The sequence below is a fragment of the Oncorhynchus masou genome, chromosome 6 (genome assembly GCF_036934945.1).
Source record: "Oncorhynchus masou masou isolate Uvic2021 chromosome 6, UVic_Omas_1.1, whole genome shotgun sequence".
NCBI lineage: Eukaryota > Metazoa > Chordata > Actinopteri > Salmoniformes > Salmonidae > Oncorhynchus > Oncorhynchus masou.
This window is the reverse complement of record NC_088217.1, coordinates 25,597,323-25,620,262: the sequence shown is the minus strand read 5'-3', so window position 1 is coordinate 25,620,262 and position 22,940 is coordinate 25,597,323. Positions and strand designations below refer to the sequence as shown.

Below are 22,940 nucleotides of genomic sequence, written 5' to 3'. Positions count from 1 at the left end.
TAAGCTCCGTCACTTGACTAAAAAATCATAACAATAAAAATAATTTCCCATCTGTAATAAATAATAATGAAATCAGACAAAATAATAAAAAATTATCCTACTAATGTAGCCTCATATGGATAATATTTCAAGAATGATTATTCTAACTTCGATGTGGTTGAACCTTTGTTGTCTCACTTGTGTGTCAGCACCCAGCAAGATGACCATGACGAAGAAACATATGGACCACAACTGAGGTAAAGGCATCATGGCCACGGCACGAGGATAGGCTATGAAAGCCAGGCCAGGACCTGTAGCAATGTGGATACATGCACTTTCTCATTCTCATACAAAATAAATAACCATAAACTCTGGAAGTATTGTTAAGTATAGAAGTTATTGGTAAACTATGGAAGTTAGTGGTGGCCCCGGATCTGTTTGTGTTGTCTTGCCAATTCCTATGGTCATTGTCACGAGGAATTGGCAAGACAGCGCAACGTGATCTGGCACCAGGCAAGGAAGTTAGTGGTACTCTTACCAGATGCTGCAACTTCAGATATGGGCAGCCCCTGTTCATATGACATGAAGCCCAACACAGAGAAGATAGCAAACCCAGCAACGAAGCTTGATCCTCCATTCACCAAACACAGCACAAACGTGTCCCTATAAATGAGGTAAAAGGTAAGAAAAGGTAAGGTAAGATCAGCTCAGGTCAAATCTCATGGATTGTGCCTAAGGTCTGAGTAAATTTACTCTGTACAAGAATTCAAATAACTACATTTGAGATAAGCTAAACCTTCAGACAATTGACAATAAAGAGGAGAAGGCTTTAAAGTCGCCTCTCTGTCTCACTTGTTTGTGAACCAGGATAAAGAACTTCCTGTGATGAGCCAGACCCCCCCTGAGCCTGAGCCATGGACACTCTGATGTATGAAAAGGCCCTTTAAGGGTTCAGTCAGAATCAATGCTAACAGTGTGTGGCTCCCAGACTCTCAGGCCAAGGACGGCATGGCCTATAGAGACTGTGAGACACTTGAAAGCCATTGCCAGCTACAGCACTACAGTTCCTGAAGTGATCCAAATTATAATATAGAATATACTGTATATATCCAATACCCAAAAGTCTAAAATAATTTGATAATGGCAGACATAATTCAAACTGTCAGAGTGGGGCTCAAAAACAATACTTGACATTTCCAGATCCACTACATCCTAGGCTAGTTAACCTCGCAAAGGACACAAAAAAAGGTTAAATAAAAATGATAATACAATAGACAGCCAGCTGGCAGGGAAGAAAATATAAGTATTTACTTATAGCAATCATTGTTATAATGATTGTAGCTGCCCAGTGCAGTCAGACTCCCTTGACAGATACCAAAGGAGAAAAGCACCTGTGCTCCAGCATCCATCCATACCTGCAATGGCACACATACAGTATACATCACTTTGAAGCCTTTTTAAAGGTAGAACATGAGCTGAAAAACATTGAGTAATAAAAACACAGACAATGCATTGTATTTCCTTATGTTCGATGATTTTCTTGATCTACTGTTTTACATGCTGCTCTCCAAACATACCTGTCGTGCTACAACAACCACATTGTAATCACCTATTTGTTACGGAATTATGATATTTGGCACACATGTTAAGAGGCATGACAGCTCATTATTTACCTGTGGGTCGACCAGTCTTGCAGGGTCCGGGTAGAGGTAGAACTTGATCCCATCAATAGCTCCAGGTAACGTGAGTCCCCGAGCCAATAGAACGATCAACATCAGATAGGGAAAGGTAGCTGTGAAATACACCACCTATCAAGAGGAGAGATATTACCTGACAATAAATAACCAAACATATTCACCATGACAGACATTTTAGTCCTTTCAGAAGATGTTTGTATCAAGGGAAAATAACAGTGCACGTATATAACAAGGGGCTTAACGTCAGCCTCAGAAAGAGCTAAATGTATGTTAATAAAATTAAAGAAGTGCAATAGTGAGAATATTACACTGAGTGTACAAAACTTTACCTGCTCTTTCCATGACATAGACTGACCAGGTGAATCCAGGTGAAATTTATGATCCATTATTGATGTCACTTGTTAAATCCACTTCAGTCAGTGTAGATGAAGGGCAGGAGACAGGTTAAATAAGTATTTTTAAGCCTTGAGACATGGTTTGTGTATGTGTGCCATTCATAGGGTGAATTAGCAACCAAAAAGTGCCATCGAACGGGGGGTAGTAGTAGGTGCCAGGTGTACTGGTTTGAGTGTGTCAAGAACTGCAACGCTGCAGGGTTTTTTATGCTCAACAGTTTTCCGTGTGTAACAAGAATGGTCCACCACCCAAAGGACACCCAGCCAACTTGACACAACTGTGGGAAGCACTGAAGTCATGGGCCAGCATCCCTGTGAAACGCTTTCGACACCTTGTAGAGTCCATGCCTGACGAATTGAGGCTGTTCTGAGTGCAAAAGGGGGTGCAACTTTATATTAGGAAGATGTCCCTAATGTTTTGTACACTCAGTGTATAAGCAATAAATTATTCTAAATGTGACACTTTTCTAGTTGGAACACTTTGTAAAAAAACAGCATATGGTTCCCTTTGGGAAAATATATCAATGTCCCTGGTGAATTGGCACATAAAGCAAAAACTCATGTCAGAATGCAACAGCGCTGGAATGTTTGCAGGTATAGGGGTAGCTTAAGAAAGCGTATGCACAACTCCAGGTAAGTAGGTTGAATAATTTAAAACCACTCTTACTTAAACTTACAGGGGCAATCTGCAGCTGTTTCATCCATTTTTGGACTTCTGAATTACTTACAGTTGAAGTCGGAAGTTTACATACACCTTAGCCAAATACATTTAAACTCAGTTTCTCAATTCCTGACATTTAATCAGAGAAAAAATGTCTTGTCTTAGGTCAGTTAGGATCTCCACTTTATTTTAAGAATGTGAAATGTCATAATAATAGTAGAGAGAATTATTTATTTAAGCTTTTATTGATTTAATCACATTCCCAGTGGGTAGCCTTCCAAGCTTCCTACAATAAGTTGGGTGAATTTTGGCCCATTCCTCCTGACAGAGCTGGTGTAACTGAGTCGGGTTTGTAGTATTGTTTGAAGGTAGGCCTTGAAATACATCCACAGGTACACTTAGATTGTATACAGGTGGACTTTATTTAAATAATTATGAGAAGGTAATTGGTTGCACCAGATCTTATTTAGGGGCTTCATAGCAAAGGGGGTGAATACATATGCACGCCCCACTTTTCCGTTTTAAAATCTTTTTAATTTTTTTAACCTCTTGAAACTCTGGGTGCGGTATTTCATTATTGGATAAAAAAAAACGTTTTAAGCGCAATATTTTGTCACGAAAAAAGTCTCCTTATATGGCTGTGAATGGGCCACGAATGAGCCTACACTTTCCGTCGTTTCCCCAAGGTGTCTGCAGCATTGTGACATATTTGTAGGCATATCATTGGAAGATTGACCAAAAGACACTACATTTACCAGATGGTCCTCCGTCGCAAATATTGCGTAATCTCCAGCTCCAGTACTTTTCCGTTTGCTACAGAGGAGAAACCCAACTGCCACGAATGATTTATCATCGAATAGATATGTGAAAAACACCTTGAGGATTGATTCTAAACAACGTTTGCCATGTTTCTGTCGATATTATGGAGTTAATTTGGAAAAAAGTTTGGCGTTGTAATGACTGAATTTTCGGGGGGTTTTCTTAGCCAAACATGATGAACAAAATGGAGCGATTTCTCCTACACAAATAATCTTTTTGGAAAAAATGAACATTTGCTATCTAACTGAGAGTCTCCTCATTGAAAACATCTGAAGTTCTTCAAAGGTAAATTATTTTATTTGAATGCTTTTCTTGTTTTTGTGAAAATGTTGCCTGCTGAATGCTAGGCTTAATGCTATGCTAGCTATCAATGATCTTACACAAATGCTTGTGTAGCTATGGTTGAAAAGCATATTTTGAAAATCTGAGATGACAGTGTTGTTAACAAAAGGCTAAGCTTGTGGGTGAATATATTTCTTTCATTTCATTTGCGATTTTCATGAATAGTTAATGTTGCGTTATGGTAATGAGCTTGAGGCTATGATTATGCTCCCGGATACGGGATTGCTCGTCGCAAGAATGAAACAAGTAATTTTTATAATTTCACTTCACAAATTTGGACTATTTTGTGTATGTCCATTACATGAAATCCAAATAAAAATCCATTTCAATTACAAGTTGTAATGCAACACAATAGGAAAAACCTCAAGGGGGATTAATACTTTTGCAAGGCACTGTTGGCCTACTGTACCTTCCCAGTAGACTTCACTCCTTTCCAGACACAGAAGTAGCAGAGGATCCAGGCCAGCAGCAGACACAGAGCCAGCTCCCACCGCACTCTACCAATCTGTTCTATCCCTGTTGAGATGCTCAACACCCTGCGCCTGGAAACAGCACAGACACATGTGATTCTTAATCTCACTGGGTTCACATACACTTAATAAAAATACTACGTATCAAAAATGTAACCCTGACTAATGTATATTTTGCTCCCTTCAAAAGGTTGTAATTGTGTTGGTATAGGCCTGGCCTAGACCAATTTCTGTCTTGTTATGGATTAATAAAGTGTTCTAAGGATTAATTACATCATTTGGATATGGAGCTAACTATCTCTCCAAAGTGGTCTGAACCAAACACTAATCCCTGAGAACAGACGTCACAAACAGGGTTTGGGTTGGACACACTGCCTTCCCTTTACACTATTTTACAGACAGACATCTTGAGATGTTTTAGATATCATATTGAAAAGACAGAATAATGAAGAAACTGCAGTTGTGCAATTCCTAAACATGTTCTGCCAGACACTAACTGTATGATAACTTCTGTACTTTTCAAGACTCATCTTCAATCAGCAGCTGCAGAAACTCCCAAAGTCAATACAGCTGTAAGGATTGAGTCCTATTGATTTGCCCTGATAAAGTATTATTTTGAACAAATACAAAACAGTATTTTAAACTGCTATGAGACTTTTGTGCTTTTAGGTTTAATTAGTTTAGAAGGATGTGTGTTGACATGATAGTTGGCAACAAGAGAGAAATACAATATAAATCTATCGTGTATACACAGACCTTTGTTGAGATATTTAATTAAAGATTACATGGTTAAATGGAAAACACATAATAATAACTTGCGAATTACTTGATCATGAGAAAAAGTGATTATGAAAACATTGGCACATGACTACACTTGATTATTATAAGAATCACAGTAGAGTGTACAGTAGCTATAATAATCCATGTGGAGAGAGTATTGTAGAACTAGAATCACTTAGAATATTACAATAAGTACTGTACATGACACTTACTCCCAGAACTCTGTCGCAGGTGAAGTTGCATTCACAGGGACTGTCCAGTTAGCTGATAGATTCCTCTTGTCAAATTCTACACAAGATTCTATGGGAGAAATATTTTTCATTAAAAATAAGATGAGTTTAATAGTTCAAGTAATATGTGTATACAGAATGTTTATTGTTCTTGCAAAGGCTGGAGATTATAATTTTGTTTTGTCAATAGACACCCCATTGTTTTAACCCAGGCATACAAAACATAATATAGGCTGGAAATGAAAACCTAAGTTTAGATATTGAGGCAAAACAATGTCTAATGCAGAGACAGCATGAGCAGCTCAGTGGGAGCTCAAACTTGGCTTAAAAATACATCAGAACATATTGAGCCCTTTGAGAACTTGGGGAAACATTTAAGATTACAGTGGTAGTCTATATTATCACACACGTCCTGTAATGCGATCTAGCGGACTCAGTGGATCAGGGTAACATCATAAACAACAAACTTCCTCCCCTACCCTTTTGTATCTGATACTTACTACTTACAAGTGAAGTGGTAAAACAAGCTAATAGTGACACTAACCTAATACAATCAAAACAAGCCCCACTTGGTCTGTACTGGAACTAGATAGTGTTACGTGGAGTGGAAGTGGGAAATCCAAGACTCAGACAAGGAGACTGGGATAAAGTAACCAATGTATTTATTGACAGGGGAGATGGAGTGCAGGTCAGGGGAAGTTCAGGCGTGTTTCTGGAAACCAGGTGCGGAGGCTGAGGCAGGAGCGAGAGGGGTTGAGACAGGGTAAGCAGGTCCGGAGGGGAATCCAAGGGAGTAGTAGAGTGGGGAATCCAGGACAGATTAGATGTGGGACTGGAGACAGGGACCAGAGTCAGAGCAGGCAGAACTATAGCGGAGAGGAACAGGCACAACAAGATCTGAATAATAACAAACAGCTATAAACGTAGACTGACTGAGCAGAGTATTACGATCTGGCAGCATGGAAGTACCAGGGCTGAGTTTTTGTAGAGGTCTTGATTATGGAACAGGTTGCAGCTGGTGGGGATCTGCTCTGACTCCAACACACCTGTCTCCGAGAGACACAGGATGACACAGGATGAGTGGTAGAGGGTATTGCAGGAGCAGATGTGACAGTACCAGCCCCTCTAAGACTGGAGCAGACAGGTTTAATCAGGGATACATGGAAGGTAGGATGGATCCTGAGAGAGGCTGGGAGTTTCAGGCACACAGCAAAGGAGTTAATGACACAGTCAACTTCAAAGGGACCAATGAATCAGGGGGAAAGTTTCTTTGATGCTACCTTCAATGGCAGGTTCTTTGATGAGAGCCATACCTTTTGACCCAGGGATGTAGACTGGAGCTAAGGCCCTGCGAAGGTTGGCTTGGGACTGGGTCCTGTCGGAGGCACAAAGAAGGGCAGTCAAAGCCTTCCTCCAGGTTGGGTGACAATGGCGCAGATGGTCCTGGACAGAGGGAACCGCAACCTCAACCTCTTGGGCGGGGACATGGGAAGTTGGTAACCCAGAGCACACAGGAAGGGTGACATACCTGATGAGGCGTTGGTGAGGGTGTTGTGAGCATATTCAACCCAGGGTAGCTGAGCGCTCCAGGAGGAAGGGTTAGCAGAAGTCACGCAGCGTAGGGCATCTCTTGGTTGGCCCGTTCGGTCTGTCCGGTGGTCTGGGGGTGATATCCAGAAGAAAGACTGACATTGATACCAAGACCTGAACAGAAGAATCTGCATACCTGGGAAGTAAACTGGGGTCCTCTGTCGGAAACGATGTCAGTGGGGATGCCATGCAGACGAAACACACGGGATACTAACAGGTCTGCAGTCTCCCTGGAGGACGGGAGCTTGAGGAGGGGAATGAAGTGAGCCATTTTGGAAAACCTATCAATAATGGTGAGGATGACGGAGTTACCGTTCGATGGGGGAAGGCCAGTGACGAAGTCCAGAGGGTGGAGCAGACCGGAAGTGTGTTTAGAGGTTTTGTTCCGGGCACAAACCAAACAGGCTGAGACAAACTCCCCGGACATCTCCCTCCATGGTGGGCCACCAAAAGCGCTGACGCAGGAACGCGAGGCTCCAGTTCATACCAGAGTGACAGGTGAGGGGGCTAGAATGGCCCCACTGAAGAACATCAGAGCAAACACAATCTGGAACAAACAGAGCATTACTAGGACCGTTACCCGGGTCAGGCTGGTTCTGCTGAGCCTGGCGGATATGGGACTCGATCTCCCAGGTGACGGCGGCAACAATGCAGGTGGATGGCACAATTGCTTCTGGCTCGCTAACCATGTTGTCGGTGGTGAAATGGCGATAGAGGGCACCAGGTTTGGTATTCTTCGATCAGGGTAAATAAGTGAGTGTGAAATTGAATCTACCGAAGAACAAGGCCCACCTGGCTTGCCGGGAGTTCAGACGTTTGGCGGTCTGTATGTAGGACAGGTATTTATGGTCAGTCCACACGATGAAGGGGGTTACAGAGCCCTCCAAACTGAGCAGAGATTACGAACTGGCAGCATGGAAGTGGTAGGGCTGAGTTTTGTAGAGGTCTTGATTATGGAACAGGTTGCAGATGGTGGGGATCTGCTCTAACTCCAGCACGCCTGTCTCTGCCCACACAATCACACACACACACACACACACACACACACACACACACACACACACACACACACACACACACACACACACACACACACACACACACACACACACACACACACAGAGAGAGGGAGAGAGTACTGGGGGAGTGGCGGCAGGTCAAGGAGACACAGAATGAGCAGTAGAGGGTGTTACAGGAGCAGATGTGACAGATAGTTGCTATTTATGTACTATATTTGGATGTAAGTAATGCAATGTATTGTAACCACATAATTGTTGAGTAAATTTTATTAACAGCTGAAAAAAGACTGTAAAGAATATATTTTCCTAGTGCAACAACCACATCTCTAGTGCACTCTACCCAAATCAGTATAATCATAGTACAAGTAGATAGGTCTACAGGCTTGGCAGTTTGACTTTTAAGCTTGGCAGCTATCTACTGAAAGATACAACAAGACGGCCTTCAAATGGAAAATTACCAAACAATCTGACAGTGAAATTTATAGAAGTGCGAAAGAACAACTGGCACAAGTCAGAATAGACTATATACAGTGCATTCGGAAAGTATTCAGACCCCTTGACTTTTCCAAAATTTTGTGATGTTACAGTCTTATTCTAAAATTGATTAAGTATTAAATATTTTTTTGCCCCTCATTGATCTACATACAATACGCCATAATGACATAGCGAAGCAGGTTTTTTTTAGACATTTTTGCAAATGTGTTAAAAATATAAAACAGAAACACCTTATTTACATAAGTATTCAGACCCTTTGCTATCAGACTCGAAATTGAGCTCAGGTGCGTCCTGTTTCCATTGATCACCTGTGTTGAATTCAATTGATTGAACATGATTTGGAAAGGCACACACCTATCTATATAAGTCCCACAGTTCACACTGCACGGCAGAGCCATGAGGTCAAATGAATTATCCGTAGAGCTCAGAGACAGGATTGTGTTGAGGCACGATCTGGGTAAGGGTACCAAAAAATGTCTGTCCCCAAGAACACAGTGGCCTCCATAATTCATAATTCATATTCCCCCCCATGCAGACACATCGATGACCCTGAACAAACTTTATTTGACTCTATGTAAACTGGAAGCCACATATACTGAGGCTGCATTCATTGTAGTTGGGGATTTTAACAAGGCTAATCTGAAAACAGGACTCCCTACATTCTATCAGCATATCGATTGTGCTACCAGGGCTGGTAAAACCCTGGATCATTGACACTCTAACTTCCATGATGCATATAAGGCCCTCCCCCGCCCTCCTTTTGGAAAAGCTGACCACGACTCCATTTGGTTGCTCCCAGCCTATAGACAGAGACTAAAACAGGAAGCACCCGTGCTCAAGTCTGGTCAACGCTGGTCCAACCAATCTGATTCCACGCTTCAAGCACTGCGTCAAACAACAACATTGATGAATACGCTGATTCGGTGAGCAAGTGCATCAGCGATGTCATACCCACAGCAACTATTAAAACATTCCCAAACCAGAAACCGGGGATTGATGGCAGCATTCACGCAAATCTGAAAGCGCAAACCACTGCTTTTAACCAGAGCAAGGTGACCGGAAACATGACCGAAAACAAACAGTGCATATTCCCTCCGCAAGGCAATCAACCAAGCTAAGCTTCAGTATAGAGACAAAGTAGAGTCGCAATTCAACGGCTCAGACCCAAGAGGTATATTGCAGGGTCTACAGTAAATCACGGATTACAAAAAGAAAACCAGCCCCGTCGCGGACCAGGATGTCTTGCTCCAAGACAGACTAAACAACTTCTTTGCTCGCTTTGAGGACAATACAGTGCCACTGACACGGCCCGCTGCCAAAACCTGTGGACTCTCCTTCACTGCAGCCGACGTGAATAAAACATTTAAACGTGTTAACCCTCGCAAGGCTGCAGGCCCAGACATCATCCCCGGACATATTCAATCAATCCTTATCCCAGTCTGCTGTTCCCACATGCTTCAAGAGGGCCACAATTGTTGCTGTTCCCAAGAAAGCTAAGGTAACTGAGCTAAAAGACTACCGCCCCGTAGCACTCACTTCCATCATCATGAAGTGTTTTGAGAGTCAAGTCAAGGACCATATCACCTCCACCCTACCTGACACCCTAATAAAATATGATATGATTTGAAGGTGCTTCAACAAAGTACTGAGTAAAGGGTCTGAATACTATGTAAATTTGATATTTCTGTGTTTTATTTGTAATACATTTGCAAAAACGTATAAAAACCTGTTTTTTGCTTTGTCATTATGGGGTATTGTGTGTAGATTGCAAACTATTTCATCCATTTTAGAATAAGGCTGTAAGGTAACAAAATGTGGAAAAAGTCAAGGGGTCTGAACACTTGAGTGAGGACCTAAGTGTGTAGGAAAGGGGAGAAATATGTCTTCATTGAGTAGGTGAGGCTTTTGAGGGTATGGATCCAGTATGAAGTAGTTGTCAATGAATAAAGAGGCTGTCATTCACCATGACTAATTCAGGTTGAGTTGAATACCAATGTAGCTATTTTTATGTTTTACTGGAGTTTACATTTGAAGGTCTGGTACCAGCAAAACCCCTTCAATGTGAAGGCCTATAGATCCTGTGTGGCTCAGTTGGTAGAGCGTGGTGCTTGAACGGCAATGTTGTGGGTTCGATTCCTACGGGGAACCAGTATGAAAAAATAGGGACTCACCACTGCAAATCGCTCTGGAAAGGGTTGTCTGCTAAATGACCAAAAAAAGACCTGTTCCTCTACTAGTGTGCCTCACATAGACTATTCCTTCTGACCTAAGTCCACCTTTCTACCCATTAATACAAACTACATTGAACATCTTCACTAAAAGTTGTCTTATGACGTAGAACATTTAATGAACAGAAGACATGCCAGCACAACTTGAACCCCCACAAAAAATCTGAAGAGCTCAAAGGGCTATCAGCAAATGATGATGTCATCATAAAAAGTGCAGACAAGGGAGTCCATGGGAGTCCATAGTCCATGATGAAGGCATTTAGGCTTTATAACGAGTCAAGACCTGGTGACCTGATGCCCCCTAGTGACTTTATTGTGCAACTCACTGTGGACCCAAAATAACAATGTCTTCCTGTTCCAGGACCAACTGTAAAGACAGGATAAGGGGATAGCTTTGGGAGCTTGCTTCGCACCAAATAATGCTAACTTGTTTTTAGGACTATGGGAGGACTGGTTTATATACTTTGCCACCAATATCTTTCAAGACAAGAGTGTCTGGTGGGGCCGGTACATTGACGAAGTGATTCTGTCTTCTCTGACTCTGAACAGAAACTGTTGGATTTCCATGCATAAAATAACTGAACCAATGAAAACCTGAAGCTGAGCTTGGAGTGTGATCAAACCAAGATCAACTTTCTTGACTGAAAAATCGCAAAGGTCGACCAAAGCAACTTACACACTTCTATCTACAGAAAGAGTATGGATCAGAACACCATACTCCATGAAGACAGTTTCCACCCCCTGTGGCTTTTCAACAACATTCCATTTGGACAACTTCAGCAACTTAGATGTGTACAGTATGTTTATTTTTCCTTTATTTAACTAGGCAAGTCAGTTAAGAACAAATTCTTATTTTCAATGACGGCCTAGGAACAGTGGGTTAACTGCCTGTTCAGGGGCAGAACGACAGATTTGTACCTAGTCAGCTCGCGGATTTGAACTTGCAACCTTCTGGTTACTAGTCCAACGCTGTAACCACTAGGCTACCCTGCCACCCCGACATGTCACATGCAGCAACGCTTTAAGCAGAGAGGGTACCAGCCTCAGATGCTTACACAAGCTCATGACAGAGCCCTGTCACTTGATAGAAATGAGCTGCTTTGTCACAAACGTAAACGAGAACAGGCTCAAAAGCCCTATTTTGTTACACGGTACAGTATGGAAGCAGTCCAAATCAGACAAATCATCAAAAGTAATTGGGACATCATCCGTAGTGACCCCACATTATGTGAAATGTTAACTGAACCTCCTGAGCTCAGTTTTAGACTCGCCCCCACAATAAATGACAAACTAGCTACCTACGTACTGGATGCATACCTTCAAAGGCCTCACCTATCCACGATTTCCTTGTCACAGACTGACCAGGTGAATACAGGTGAAAGCTATGATCCCTTATTGATGCCACTGGTTAAACCCACTTTAATCATTGGGGCTGCAGGGTAGCCTAGTGGTTAGAGCGTTGGACTAGTAACCGGAAGGTTTGCAAGTTCAAACCCCCGAGCTGACAAGGTACAAATCTGGCGTTCTGCCCCTGAACAGGCAGTTAACACACTGTTCCTAGGCCGTCATTGAAAATAAGAATTTGTTCTTAACTGACTTGCCTGGTTAAAAAAAGGAGACAGGTTAAAGAAGGATTTTTTAGCCTTGAATCAATTGAGACATGGATTGCGTGTGTGTGCCATTCGGAAGGTGAATGGGCAAGACAAAAGATTTATTAGCCTTTGACCGGGGTATGGTAGTAGTTTTCAGGAGCAACGGTTTGAGTGTGTCAAGAACTGCAACGTTGCTGGGTTTTTCATGCTCAACAGTTCCCTGTGTATATCAAGAATGGTCCACCACCAAAAGGACATCCATCCATGGGCCAGCATCACTGTGGAATGCTTTCGACACCATGCCCCAACGCAATATTAGGATGGTATTCCTAATGTTTTGTACACTCAGTGTAGATTTCTCCCCTTTCCTGTAGGCCTTTTTATTTTACCTTAATGGCATGGCTCTCTGATTCAGAGTAGTTGAGTTAAATGCGGAAGACACATTTCAGTTGCGGAAGACACATTTCAGTTGCACAACTGACTAGATATCCCCCTTTCCCTTTATTAACTTTCCCTTTTTTAATTAAATACACTACATGACCAAAAGCAAAAAGCATGTGGACACCTACTCGTCAAACATCTCATTCCAAAATCATCGGCATTAATATGGAGTTGGTCGCCCCTTTGCTAGGGAAGGCTGGGAAGGCTTCCACTAGATGTTGGAACATTGCTGCGGAAATCGACTCTGCCGCACAAGCATGCTTTTGCGGCACAGTCGATAGCACGCCTGACCTCGGGCTTGAAGGTCGAGGGTTCGAGACCTGCTCCCTGCTGTTTCATTACAATACTGTAAATTAAAGATACACATTTTTGATAAGAGTATTATTAAAATGATTTATAATTTTAATAATACTCTTATCAAAAATTAGTATCTTTAATTTACAGTACTGCGCGAGGACGCGCTCTTTGAAAGGAGGGAGTAGTGTAACGACTCTGGGTTTATACTGTTTTAACCATGTTATGAGGCTATACAGTATTTGTTTACATTTACAATGTTTACAAACATTGGAGTAAAGTAAACTTATATTTTTGGTTCTCATGGAGTGTGACAGTTTAACGAAACTAAAAGCCCCAAAAAAAGGACTGACCATCCATGTGATCAAAATGACAGTTTAAGTCTATACAGTGTTGTTTACAAGGAGTAAAACAAGCTTATATTTGGGGTTCTATTAGAAAGAAAATTATAATCTCGTGATGGATATATAAGTTATATTCTTCAAGAATCAATGAGTATTTATCATACATTTAAAAGTGTATTTTTTATATTGACAAGGTAGAGGAATTTAGCGAAATAAGGTACAGTAGCTTTATTCACATCAGGGGAATATTGTTAAACAAGGTAGCTATAATCACAACAGGGAAATTTAGCAAAACAAGGTAGCTTTATTCACATCAGGGGAATTAAGCAAAACAAGGTAGCTTTATTCACATCAAGGGAATTTTCTGATTATGGTGCAACTCTACACGATTCAAGGTTGCTGCGTTCACGTCAGGGGAACATAGCAGGTGTGAAACTTCGGTGTTACACCATACGATATGACATGTGGCTCTGTTCATGCCAGGGGAATGGAGCAGAAGTTAATGACTTTGTTGAAACTCCACTTGACATGATTATTGCATTTCCATTTTGTTTTTTTGTGTGTGGTGTACTTGTATTCAGTAGCATCTATGAATCACATGATTATGCATAGTATTGACGTAAAACAGAAGAACTAAGGATACCGATGTGAGATTCTCTCTGGTGTTTACAGAACAACAAGTGCTGTGAGATTAGGATATCAGGATTCAAGGATGCTGTGAGATTAGGATATCAGGACATGCTTAGACAAAGCAATTATAATAGTAGAATGAAGGATAGCAATACATAAGAAAATGAATGGCTGCAGCATTGCTGTTATAATGAGAACATGATGTATGGAATGCTAAACATACATTTAGGAAAGTGTGTATTCTCATTTTAAATGTATGTAGTTCTATCCTTGTGCTGTACTTATATTTTCATATTGATATTATATGCGGCAGTGTAGCCTATTGGGTTAGAGCATTGGACTAGTAACCGAAAGGTTGCAAGTTCGAATCCCTGAGCTGACAAGGTACAAAAACTGTCGTTCTGCCCCTGAACAGGAAGTTAACCCACTGTTCCTAGGCCGTCATTGAAAATAAGAATTTGTTCTTAACTGACTTGCCTAGTTAAAAAATATATGTATACTGTTCCTCAAAAGTGACTACACCTCATCTATTTTTACCAGAAAGGTGAGATATTAACCTTTCTTGGAGTGTGCAGCATTACTTGTTTATGGTCCCCATGATAAATAATTACTTTCGTGGATTAGATTACATGTAGTTACATTTAAGAGGTTTTAAAGTCAATCCCTGCTACAACTAGGTTCTGAAGTTTTACCTGTTTACCATCAAGGAAAAACTCTGGGCCCAAGGGGAATAAAACTTTGCCCCCACTTCTGGGACCTGTGGCCACCTCTGCTCAAAAATATAAATACCAAATGATTTACCCTCCAGAATATGTCTCCCCACCAAGTTGAGTTGATAACCCATAGCATTCAAAGTCAAGAGTCAAAAGTTTAATATGGCAGCGGCAGCCATATCGGCGGCCATCTTAGTTCACACCAGTATGTCAGATTAACTCAATCGCCAATTTCTCAGCCTCTCAGTATCAGAGAAACACAAAACATTGAATGAATAACAGACAAAGGTTTATGCCAAGTTTTTGTGATTGATATTGATCAAAAATAACTTAAAACATGAAAAGCATACATCACATTTGACTATAAAGGTGTGAAAAGGTTAATAAAATAAAAATGTGTTACTGCTTGACAGACAGTCTCTTCGCAATCATTACCAATTTGGAGTTGGTACTTTTAAGTATATAAACATGTTGCCACTTTTAAGGCTCGGACACACCAATAGCTTTTGCCAACCGATAGTACTTAGCACCTCTGAACAGAGTGCCGGATGTAATTTGCAAAGTGAATGCAAACCGATTCCTCATATAGAATCGTACAAAAATGTTGGCAGCCAGACATCCATCAGCAGGTGGTCCCAAAAACAAACCACGCCGAACAAGCAGCAGACGAACAGAAGATTGACAATCGGCGTGGTGTGTGTTGTCCTTCAGGGTTAATTGTTATTCCCTATGTAATTAACTTATTTGCTGTGTATAAATGTTATTAACTATTAATACATGTTTTATTAACTGTTACATGTTATTACTTGTGTTATCACCTGTTATTACCTGTTATTAACTGTCATTGCTTGTGTAATTGACCTATTGTATATCTCAATATGCATATAATTGTAACTGCTATTGCCTTGTTACAAACTATTATTACCTGTGTTATTGACTGTTATTACCCATGTTGCTGTTATTACCTGTGTTATTGACTGTTATTACCCATGTTACTGTTATTACCTGTATTCCAGGGGTTTCTGCAGCTGGCCCATGGCACCTCGGCACTGAAGGAGGAGAACAAGTAGAAGAAGGCCCAGGCCTGGATGATGATGTATGACACTGCAGCATACGCAATGACCACCTGGGTGGCATAACCAATCCCTGGGGATAAACAAAACTCATGTAAATCTAAGTGCACTTAAATATGAATGTAAATGTACACAGTTTCCTGTTTGCAGGTTTTGTGTTTTCCATTCTGATGAGGTTGGCTTTGAGGGGATGTTGTTACAGCCGTGTATATCCCCCCTCAAGCCGATAGCACGACGGCCCTCAAGGAACTTCACTGGACTTTATGCAAACTGGAAACAATATATCCTCAAGTTGCAATTATTGTAGCTGGGGATTTTAACAAAGCAAAGTTGAGGAAAAGGCCGCCTAAATTCAATCAACATATCGACTGTAGTACTCGCGCTGCTAAATCACTAGACCACTGTTACACCAACTTCCGGGATGCATACAAGGCCCTCTCCCGTCCTCCTTTCGGCAAATCTGACCCTGACTCCATTTTGCTCCACCTTTGCTATAGGCAGAAACTCAAACAGGAAGTACATGTGCTAAGGACTATTCAACGCTGGTCTGACCAACCGAAATCCACGCTTCAAGATGGTTTTGGACTGGGATATGTTCCGGGTAGCTTCTGAGAATAATAATTCTCAAAATAATAATTTGCAAATAAATTCATAAAAATTCATACAATGTGATTTTCTAGTTTTTTTTCTTCTCAATTTGTCTGTCATAGTTGAAGTGTACCTATGATGAAAATTACAGGCATCTTTCATCTTTTTAAGTGGGAGAACTTGCACAATTGGTGGCTGACTAAATACTTTTTTGCCCCACTGTATTGTGTGGAATATTTCCCCTTGGCATCACCTGCTATTTACAAAACAAAATCCATCAGCACAGCACAGTACATACTGTACTATGAGGGTCCCTAAAATGAAATGTTCTTGCAGCTATAAATATCCTACCAGTATCTGTTCCACTGGATGTCAGAAGGTGAATTCACCAATTTGTAAGTCGCTCTGGATAAGAGCGTCTGCTAAATGACTTAAATGTAATGTAAATGTATTTCTCTCTCACACACACACACACACACACACGTGCAGGGATTCTATATGAAATTCTATTATTACAGTAGTAACCTTCAAAGAGAGGGCAGAAGTGTCTCCAGCAGGTGATGCAGCCCTGCGAGGTGTACTGTCCCATGGCTGTCTCCAGGAGAAACATGGGGATCCCACAGGAGAGCAGGAACAGAACATAGGGAATCAGGAATGCACCTATGAGGAAGGTTACAAAGTGTTGTTATGCCTAACTTGATCCACATGCCGAGTGGAGGATGCCCTTCATGCCAACCTCATAAAATGTTAATCACATGGTCTCGGCCAGCAGTTCCCAAACAGGCCCCACAGTTTTTTTTTAAGGAACTCAGTCTGGCTTTCAACTTACTCCTGAAATATGTAATAATAGTGTATCATCAGTTTTCCTATTTATAACTTTTTAGAAATCTAGATTAACTAGCCCATTGATTTTCTTGTAATGTTTGAGTCACTCAAATATCACATGAACACACATAAGACAATGCAAAATGTGAACAATTGCAGGAAATTTGCCTTAATAAACTCTGACCCCCTCTGGTGGCATTTGTTAAATGACACATAATATTGAATACTACCCTCATTAAGTACATTTCGGTCTCCAACTATAAGTCCTACAAACACATGCTTATTACAGTTAAAAAGGTAAGAACTCTGGGATTCAGATGAAGGTGGGGGGGGGGGGAGTTCCCGAAAAGAGATTTGAGCGGTTTGTTATGAGATAAAATATGTCACCAATTACTGTTCCAAAGGGAATGTCTTTTTTGTTGTTGTTGGAAAATGACATTTCAAATCTTTTACCTAATTGTGGCGCTGTGAACACGGACAAATTTCAGTTGGAACACAGCCATTTTAAAACCAATCCAATTTTATTGGTCACATACACGTGTTTAGCAGATGTTATTAGCGAAATGCTTCTGCTCTTGCTCCGACAGTGCAGTAATATCTAACAAGTAATATCTAACAACAACAAAAACATATACCCAATACACACAATAAGTAAAGCAATGGAATTAAGAATATATAAATATATGGACAAGCAATGTCAGAGCGGCATAGACTAAGATACAGTAGAATAGTATAGAATAAAGTATATACATATGAGATGAGTAATGCAAGATTATTATTATTATTAGATTAAACATTATTAAAGTGACATTAAGCTGTTATTCAGTCTCTCAGTCCCAGCTTTGACGTACCTGTACTGACCTCGCCTTCTGGATGATAACTCAGTGATCAGGCAGTGGCTCGGGTGGTTGTTGTCCTTAATTAACTTTTTGGCCTTCCTGTGACATTGGGTGCTGGCTGTAGGTGTCCTGCAGGGCAGGTAGTTTGCGCCCGTTGATGCGTTGGACAGACCGCATCATCCTCTGGAGAGCCCTGCGGTTGCGGGCAGTGCAGTTGCCGTATACAGCCCGACACAGCCCGACAGGATGCTTTCAATTGTGTATCTGTAAAAGTTTGTGAGGGTTTTAGGTGACAAGCCACATTTCTTCAGCCTCCTGTGGTTGAAGAGGTGCTGTTGAGCAGAGATTGAATATGTCCATAAACACACCAGCCAGCTGGTTAGCGCATGCTCTGAGGACGCGACTTCAGATGCCATCTGGGCCGCAGCCTTGCGTGGGTTAACACGTTTAAATGTCTTACTCATGTTGGCCATGGAGAAGGAGAACCCACAGTCCTTGTTAGCAGGCTGTGTCAGTGTGTTATCCTCAAAGTGGGCAAAGAAGGTGTTTTGCTTGTCCGGAAGCAAGACGTCGGTGTCCGCGACGTGGCTGGTTTTCCTTTTGTAGTCCGTGATTGTCTGTAGACCCTGTCACATACGTCTCGTGTCTGAGCGTGTGACTTGAGACTCCAATTTGTCTCTATAATGACGTTTTGCCTGTTTGATTTCCTTGCGGAGGAAATAACTACTCTGTTTCTATTCTGCCATATTCCCAGTCACCTTGCCATGGTTAAATGCGGTGGTTCGCACTTTCATCCTGAAAGTTGGAGTAACAGTGGTCAAGTGATTGAGTAGCGTGAGTACTACAATCAATATGTTGATCGAATTTAGGCAGCCTTTTACTCAAATTTGCTTTGTTAAAATCCCCAGCTACAATAAATGCAACTTCAGGATATATTGTTTCCAGTTTGCATAAAGTCCAGTGAAGTTCCTTGAGGGCCGTCGTGGTATCGGCTAGAGGGGGGATATACACAGCCATGACTATAACCGAAGAAAATTATCTTGGGAGATAATACAGTCGGCATTTGATTGTGAGATATTCTAGGTGAACAAAAGGACTTGAGTTCCTGTATGTTATCACAATTACATCATGAGTCGTTAATCACGGAGAGATATTTATTCCTGTCGGCGCGATGAACTGAGAATCCAGATGGCGAGACCGATTCAGACAGTATATCCTGAGAGAGCCATGTTTCCGTGAAACAGAGTACAGTATGTTACAATCCCTGATGTCTCTCTGGAAAGCAACCCTTGACCTGAGCTCGTCAATTTTATTATCCATGAACATGTTATTTATGAACATTAGCAAGTAATATACTCGTCAGCGGTGGGTGGTGTGCGCCTCCTAAATCGGACTAGAAGACCACTCCGATTACCTGCGTTGTTTTGGGTCGGCCTCTGGAATCAGTTCAATTGCCCTGGGTAATACGAACAAAGGATCCGCTTTGAGAAAGTCGTATTCCTGGTCGTAATGCTGGAAGTGCTGGTGAGTTACCGCCACTCTGATATCCAATAGGATATTTTAAACATGCAGGGCTTGTGCAAAGTGCCATACCTTCATTTTTTGTCTACATATGAGGAGAAAGCTGAAGTCTCTACCTACCCACTGATATAAATATATGCTGGTGGGAAGTGAGCTGGCAACCAGAGGGTTGCTGGTATCAATTCCTTCATGCCATTGTCTGCCATTGTGCCCTTGAGCTATGCACCCCACACAATTTTCAGAGGGGTTGGGTTAAAAGCGGAAGTTAGTAAAGACCTTGTGTGCAATAAAGTGATCTTAATACTTGTTTCCCCTTTTACTGTTCACACCCCACACCTATTTAATGCATTCAATGTAGGTATCGGTATCAAACATTTCCTATCAAGCCATACCAGAGGAGATCAAATGTTGCTTCAATTTCACAAGCTATATAAATTTTACAAGCTCAGGTAACACAAGGTACCCTTAATCCTTAACCTACAATTTCCTCGCCCCCATGGAAATCGAATTAACATAATACAAAAATCCCTGTCAAAATCCGTCTGTTCAAGAGATAGGTTTTTTTTTGCATGGGCTGCGTCTCAATCCACCACATCTGCAGATATCATCCTTCCAGTGAAAAAGTGGCAGAACTGGAGCACTGTTTGTCAGACCATGAGACTTCCCGAAAATTGGTATTTTCACAAAAACATTTAAAGATGAGACTCTCACGAACTTGATGGTTTTCTCCATTTTGCTCTAGGACGCCCACAAGCCACAAGATTTGTCTGAAGGTCCCTGGTACCAGTTTTAAACATTTATGGAATTATATATGGAGATATTGTAGTTTAGTGCCTAAAATAAGGAGATAAATACATGTAAAAAACCATTCTAATAGTTTCCTGGTCTTTCTTATATCTCTCACATATAAGACAGACACTTCAGAACAAACTTCCTTTAGATTTTTGGGGGGGCTATCTGTTGTTCCATGTAGTGAATCCGTTATTCAATGTGTTTCTATTGGCGAAAAGCAGTAATGTCAAATTCAATGTTTCCTCCACTAATTTTTGTACATATTTTTTATACTTTAAGGGGTCTTAAAATTCCAAATCAAATAGCTAAATGATCTTTAGTATGACCATCTTAAAACAATTCCATATGTTAGATTAGAACCCCCGTACCCCGGCTTAGACAGGGCATAGACTCTATAGGGTTAAAGGGTTTCCAAGACATTTAATCATTAGTTAATTAATATGTAGTTTATAAACAGTTATAACTGCCTTAAAAGGTACCTTAATGTAAAGTGTCACCAACTACACCCACTAAGATCATAATGAAACCTGTGGGGAAAGACAGTATAGTACCTTACAACCATATCAAGTCAAATATTAATTAAGATAAACATAAATAATAAGAATAGCAAGGTTATTCTTTCCCATGGTGTTGACATGGCAATCAAGTTCACTTAGTCCATGACCCTAGTGTAAATGCAGTAGCAGTGTTCAGACAAAGTGTGCAGTTGTCTCAAGCGTGCGGTAGCGTCCCTTACCTCCTCCATTTTTGTAACACAGATATGGGAACCTCCACAAGTTCCCCAGCCCCACCAAGGTGCCTGCCACGGCCAAGAGGAACTCTAGCTTGTTGGCCCACTGGCCACGGTCTAGCAGCAACTGGCTCTTCTTTTGGCCCTTCACCAGACTGATGTCCTGGGCAGGCAGGTTATGACTGTGATCCTTTGGGAAATTTCTAGTCATGGTCACCAGCACACAGCAGTCTTTGGGTTAATACAATTATACCGAAACCTTGTTTATTTAGGTATTTGTTAAAAATCATAAAGACAAGCACCAAATTTGATAAATGTTCTCATTGCTTAATTTCCAATTAAATAGCCTATCACTCACTATGTACGTTCTGAACCTAATCACTCACTCTGTACTTTCTGAACCTAGTGAACCACAACACCCCACCTCTTTAAAGTGATTTGGTGCCAATAGGCGTTCCGTCATCTGCAAGGAGTTGGGCATAGATAATGCTGTATCTTCAGGTTGCGCACAGAGATACCTTTGTCCCGTGGTATTCTCACAAGTGTCTGAGGAAGTTCTAATGTTGCATCCATTGTTCTCCCAGTGTGTAACAGCCTAAAACTACTCAGCTGATCCTTACTTGGCACCAGTAGTAAGCTTCATTAATTTGCCCATGTAGGATTACCAACAGTGGACATTTTTCTCACTTTCAGGTTTAAATGTATGGCTATATAGCACAATTACCTGACAAAACTAAACCATTTGGATACTGTAGAGTGAAATATGCAGAGCAAACATAATAACGTACTTACCCCTCCATTACCATTGTCTCCTCCCCCATCCTCGCAGTGGTCTGGGTCTGTGCTGTAACGGCAGACTGATCAGTATTCCCCTCAGACAGCATGCTCCTAAGCAGCTGCATACCCAGAACAAAGCAGAGATGTCATGAGTAGCCTAGACCAACAATCACAACAAACTAGTCAAACAATTCATTTTTAGTAACTACCCTTCACAACTTTCATCATAATCTTCATACATTGCCTTGAGAATAGGGTGATGGAGGAGGCTGAAAAAAGTATAGCACAAATAAACGGATAGCCAGTCAGGCCTGTTGTATGAGCTTGTTATTGTGTTAAGAACTGCTACAGAGAAAAACAACACAGAATAATTTCCTGGGAGTACTTTTCCACTGGGACCGAGCTGTTGGGGTCATTGAGATTGGCAAAGTCGCTAACAACTAAACCAGATAAGCTGAGCTGTCTCTGGTATGTCAGAGCTGGTCATTAGGCTTTGGTTATTTGGTAATCGGGAAATGCTGATCATGGACCACTTATTATGTTGTTATTTAAACATATTTAGTCAACAATCCCTTCTCTCCCTATTATATCTTTGTAAAACAAGAAACTTATCTGTGTTTTATTAAGATGTACAATATACATAACACATTTTAATTGAATACATTACTGCAGTTTTTGTTCGTGTCAAGGAACAATTTTTTCAAGTAGCGGTTCTCAGTTGCCAAAATTCTTTTGAAATGCCATTCATTCACAGAAAATGAAGGTGCAGGTGTAAACTTTTGACTATGTAGCTGAGTTGGCCTGGTTAAGTATCCACCATAGTTGCTGGAACCAGTCTGAACAGAACAATGTGAAAAGAAAATATATGAGCCAGCATAGTACAGTTTGGGTTGGCCCTATAGTGTGAATCAGACATACATGTACTGTATGTTCACCAGCTTGTGTCATCAACATTTAACCCACTGGTTTGGAAACAAACTGGATGGACTTCTCAGATGCTACCCAACCCTGGGATTAACACTGCAGAGAACTATTAAAGCTAAACATTACATATCATACATAATGTAGTTCAAATG

At 41.2% G+C, this 22,940-nt stretch overlaps 1 protein-coding gene across 4 annotated transcripts in view; it reads right to left on the bottom strand.

Annotated features, from left to right (window-relative positions):
* Positions 1 to 22,308, bottom strand: part of LOC135541753 (sodium- and chloride-dependent GABA transporter 2-like) — a 32,497-nt gene extending 10,189 nt beyond the window's left edge. The window contains exons 1-11 of one of the 4 annotated variants that reach the window (XM_064968094.1): positions 22,104 to 22,308; positions 21,880 to 21,983; positions 21,094 to 21,290; positions 16,906 to 17,040; positions 15,725 to 15,865; positions 5,356 to 5,443; positions 4,303 to 4,435; positions 1,653 to 1,787; positions 1,291 to 1,394; positions 518 to 642; positions 178 to 290 (exon numbers count right to left, since the gene is read on the bottom strand). In XM_064968094.1, the coding sequence (XP_064824166.1) occupies positions 178 to 290; positions 518 to 642; positions 1,291 to 1,394; positions 1,653 to 1,787; positions 4,303 to 4,435; positions 5,356 to 5,443; positions 15,725 to 15,865; positions 16,906 to 17,040; positions 21,094 to 21,290; positions 21,880 to 21,971 (1,263 nt within the window). In that variant the 5' untranslated portion in view covers positions 21,972 to 21,983; positions 22,104 to 22,308. Of the gene's footprint in view, positions 1 to 177; positions 291 to 517; positions 643 to 1,290; positions 1,395 to 1,652; positions 1,788 to 4,302; positions 4,436 to 5,355; positions 5,444 to 15,724; positions 15,866 to 16,905; positions 17,041 to 18,056; positions 18,309 to 20,836; positions 20,885 to 21,093; positions 21,291 to 21,879; positions 22,036 to 22,103 lie in introns of those variants that run through there. The other 3 variants (XM_064968093.1, XM_064968095.1, XM_064968096.1) reach the window with 3 other exon arrangements.
* Positions 22,309 to 22,940: the final 632 nt, after the last annotated feature.